The sequence below is a fragment of the Lactuca sativa genome, chromosome 3 (assembly GCF_002870075.4).
Source record: "Lactuca sativa cultivar Salinas chromosome 3, Lsat_Salinas_v11, whole genome shotgun sequence".
NCBI lineage: Eukaryota > Viridiplantae > Streptophyta > Magnoliopsida > Asterales > Asteraceae > Lactuca > Lactuca sativa.
The window spans coordinates 225,839,692-225,844,024 of NC_056625.2; the positions used below are offsets into that span (position 1 = coordinate 225,839,692).

The window sequence follows — 4,333 nt, forward strand, 5'->3', positions numbered from 1 at the left end:
ATCTGATGAATTTCTATAGAGAAGTTCATGATCTAATTGACATGGATCATAAACTATCTTTCTATAGAGAAGTTCATGATCTAAGAAGACATGGTTTCATGGTGATGTACTTCGAATACTTTTCCTACATATGGATCCAATATTACCACTCCCTTGACTTAAAATGCTTTCAGTTAAGTTTTTAATTATCTACACATTATTATTTCAAATTTCATGTTGATATTTCTAATTATCAAAACTATGAATTATATGTAATTCACATATGAATTACATGTGATTCACATGTAAGCTACATGTAATTCACTTATGAATCAAATGTAATTCACATATGAATCAGAAGTAATTCACATATGAATCAAATGTAATTCACATATGAATCAGAAGTAATTCACATATGAATTACATGTGATTCACATATAAATTATATGTGATTCACAAGTAAATCACATGTGATTCACATTTAAATCATAAGTGAATCACATATGAATTATATGTGATTCACATATAAGTTATAGATTCACAAGTAAATCATATATGATTCACATTTAAATCACATATGAATTACATGTGATTCATATGCAACTCACATATAAATTAGATGTAATTCACATGTAAATCACAAGTAAAACACATGTGAATTACATGTGATTCATATGTAAATCACAAATGAATCACATATGAATTACATGTGATTCACATGTAATTTACATATAAATCACATGTATATCACAAATGAATCGCACATGAATTAAATGTGATTTACATCTAAATCACAAGTGAATCACATATGAATTACATATGATTCACATCTATATATGAATTATATGTGATTCACATGTAAATCACATATAATTTATATATGAATCACTTGTAATTCACATTAAATCATATGTAATTCACGTCGCATGTAATTCACATTTAAATCTTATATATATATATATATATATATATATATATATATATATATATATATATATATATATATATATATATATATATATATATATATATATATATATATATATATATATATATATATATATATATATTCCAACCCAAAATTTATGTTCTAACAAGCTGGCAGTGTATGTGACGGTCGATCTCCAAAAACAGACTATAATATTAAAGAAAAAAACCATTAACCAGAAAAGTAATGATTATGGATTTAATAGAAAAGAAAAAGTGTCTACAAAATTAATATTAATACTCTCCCATTGCTTCCTTTCTATTTCTTGCTACACAGACCGTCTCTCTCCCACACATACTTTTGCTTTTCTGCTTGCAGTATTGTCTAGGGATGATGCTGGCCTAACATTCATCTCTGTTTTTCTATTCATTCTTCAATCCACAAAAATGACGAAAGAAACTGATCAGATTCAAATTCCTAATCATAAAGACAGGAAAATGTTTATTGGTGTTGTTTGGAATTGTGCTGGTGAGCTTAAACTCTTGTTGTCTGCCCTTCTGTTTCTCTGTTCTCTAATTACTCTTTTCCAATTCTTTCCTTCCTCCGTTCGAGATCTCAGAGTGTGTGCCTCCTTTCCGCCACCTTCCTCCGCTGTCCAATTCCTTAAAACCACCACCAATCCCCCACCGCCAATTGAATCCCAACAAATTAAGAAACTAGAAGATGTGGTGCTTGAAGGTGGTTTAATTAAGAGAAATTTCAATGGGTATGGCGCCGCCGCCTACAATTTCATACTCATGTCGGCGTACAGAGGCGGTGTCGACACGTTCGCCGTCATCGGTCTCTCTTCCAAACCCCTCCACCTTTTCTCCAAACCCACATACCTTTGCCAATGGGTCCCACACAACGTAACCGAGAATCAACAAAATATCACCACCCCCGGTTACAAAATCCTCCCTGACTGGGGCTATGGCCGCGTCTACACTGTCGTTATCGTCAACTGCACCTTCTCTTTTCCCGTCGGCCACGACGGTGCCGGTGGACAATTGCTCGTACACGCCTCCACCTCCGGCGGCGGCGACTCCAACTTTGACCTCACGGACACCATCGAAGCTTTGACGGAGACTCCGGGAAGCTTAAACACCTTGCAATTCACAGCACCACCGAAATATGACTACCTATACTGCGGCTCACCACTTTACGGAAATCTTAGCCCACAGAGGGTCCGAGAATGGATGGCTTACCACGTGAAATTCTTCGGAGAGAAATCCCATTTCGTGATACACGACGCCGGCGGTGTTCATCCGGAGGTAATGGATGTTTTAAAGCCATGGATCGAAAAGGGTTACGTTACGTTACAGGACATAAAGGAGGAGGAAAGATTTGATGGGTATTATCATAATCAGTTTCTAATCGTTAATGATTGCTTGCATAGATATCGTTTCATGACGAAATGGATGTTCTTCTTCGACGTCGATGAATTCCTTTTTGTTCCCAACAAGGGCACCATTAAAACAGTTACAGATTCGATGTCACAGTTTACCCAGTTTACCATTGAACAAAGAACCATGTCTAACAAGCTCTGCTACCTGGATGATACTGCTGGAAAAATTTACAGGTACGGATCATATTGTTTTTGATTTTTTAGATTAAATATTTTTCACTGTTACCCGTAATTTTTTAGATTTCGTAAATTTTAGTAACTTTCCATATGGGTTAGTTGTTTATTAGTATAGAATATGGTTCGATTCATCACCTATAGGAACATACATAGATTGATACTTGACCCTTGTTTGACAACTCACGTAGGTAATTTATTAATCTATTATTCGATTTCCAATTTACATAATTTGAGATCTAAAAGCTTTGTTGCGATACAGCATCGAATCTTGCATTATTGGTATGCCAACTACTATTTCTTCCTCCTCAAATTAGGGATATTATAAGGGGTAAATGAGAACTGCAAAACATGTTATTTTCATTTATTTCTTTTATCATGTTTATAGTATTGTATTTTGATTCTTTTTTCTAATTATAATATATTACTTGGAAAATTCTAACTAATTATAATATGAATTTTGTTTTGTATTTAGAGATATTTACCTAGATTTTTTTTTCATATACTAGAAATTAAGAAATTAAAGGAATGTATATTTTCTTGTATCCAACCCTTTTTAGAGTACTATGTTAGATCTTCTATCCGATAAGGGATTTATAATGAGTAAAAAGAGAAGCAAAAGCCAAAAGTGGAAACTAAAATAGAACGTACGTAATATTTTGGGTGATATATCATTGATTAAAAGTTAGGTAACATAACATGCAAAATTGTGAATGTTGCATCATTGGAATGGTTGGTGTGTTGTTTTGGATTTATGCGCATTTCTTCATGTGGTGTTCGTTAAACAATCGTTCCCAATGGGTCCCAAATGCGACCATAGTCGGTGGTGGTTTCTTATGTTATAAACAAGTGTTTTATTTATTTATTTATTTTTTGGGAAAATGTACATACAAGTTCTAATGATTGTATCTATTATTTCGTTACAAAACCATAAAACCAGCAACTATACTTTCGTGATATTTATTGGTATAAAAAACATTGGTAACTGATGATTGTTTTTTAAAAATTGTTACAGGAAATGGGGGATGGAGAAGTTGGTGTACAGGGATATAAAAAGAGGGATAAGGAGAGACAGAAAATATGTAATTCAACCTCGGAATGTATTTGCGACGGGTGTACATATGTCACAAAATATAATGGGGAAATCGACACACAAGACAGAAGGGAAGATCATGTACTACCATTACCATGGGACAATATCGGAGAGGCGGGAACCATGTCGGCAGCTGGTGAATACCACCAATCTGAATGTGGAGGGAACGCCGTACGTGGTGGACACCACCATGAGGGAGGCGGCCGGAAATGTAAAGAGATTTGAGCTTAGAATGATTGGTCCAGTTTTGCAGAGGACTCGCCAGTGACCGACCCCACATCCAGCTTATTGATTTTGTATTATAAATATTATAAAAATTATAATCATATAAATAATTTATAGAAAACATTACAGTTTTTTGTTTTTTTTTTTTTTTGAGTAAATTTGTTTGTATTATCTATTCAATTGATTAACTTCATTATCGATTCGTTCGTATATTAATATTTCTTCTTTCGATTTAGCGCTTTATCATGTTATAATATTTCATACAAATTATTACGGTGATACGTTTACTTTTAAGTTGTAATCATATCGTATATACAATTAAAAAATATAAATAGTAATATATTTGAAACGTACATGTGAAGCCAGTCCATCACCGGCGCATGAAGAATTGTTTTCTTAAAGTTGTCTTCTCTTTTTAGAAATTCGGAAAATTCCTATGGGCTATGGGGAATGGGAAAAGTTGTAGATTTTTGGAAGTTATTATTCTCCA

General features: G+C 33.4%; 1 protein-coding gene across 1 annotated transcript; it reads left to right on the forward strand.

Moving 5' to 3' along the window:
- Positions 1 to 1,188: 1,188 nt before the first annotated feature.
- Positions 1,189 to 4,078, forward strand: LOC111894539 (galactan beta-1,4-galactosyltransferase GALS3). Its single transcript, XM_023890611.3, has 2 exons — positions 1,189 to 2,525; positions 3,541 to 4,078. The coding sequence occupies exons 1-2, from the start codon at positions 1,354 to 1,356 to the stop codon at positions 3,884 to 3,886; spliced, it is 1,518 nt and encodes a 505-aa protein (XP_023746379.1). The 5' UTR covers positions 1,189 to 1,353; the 3' UTR covers positions 3,887 to 4,078.
- Positions 4,079 to 4,333: the final 255 nt, after the last annotated feature.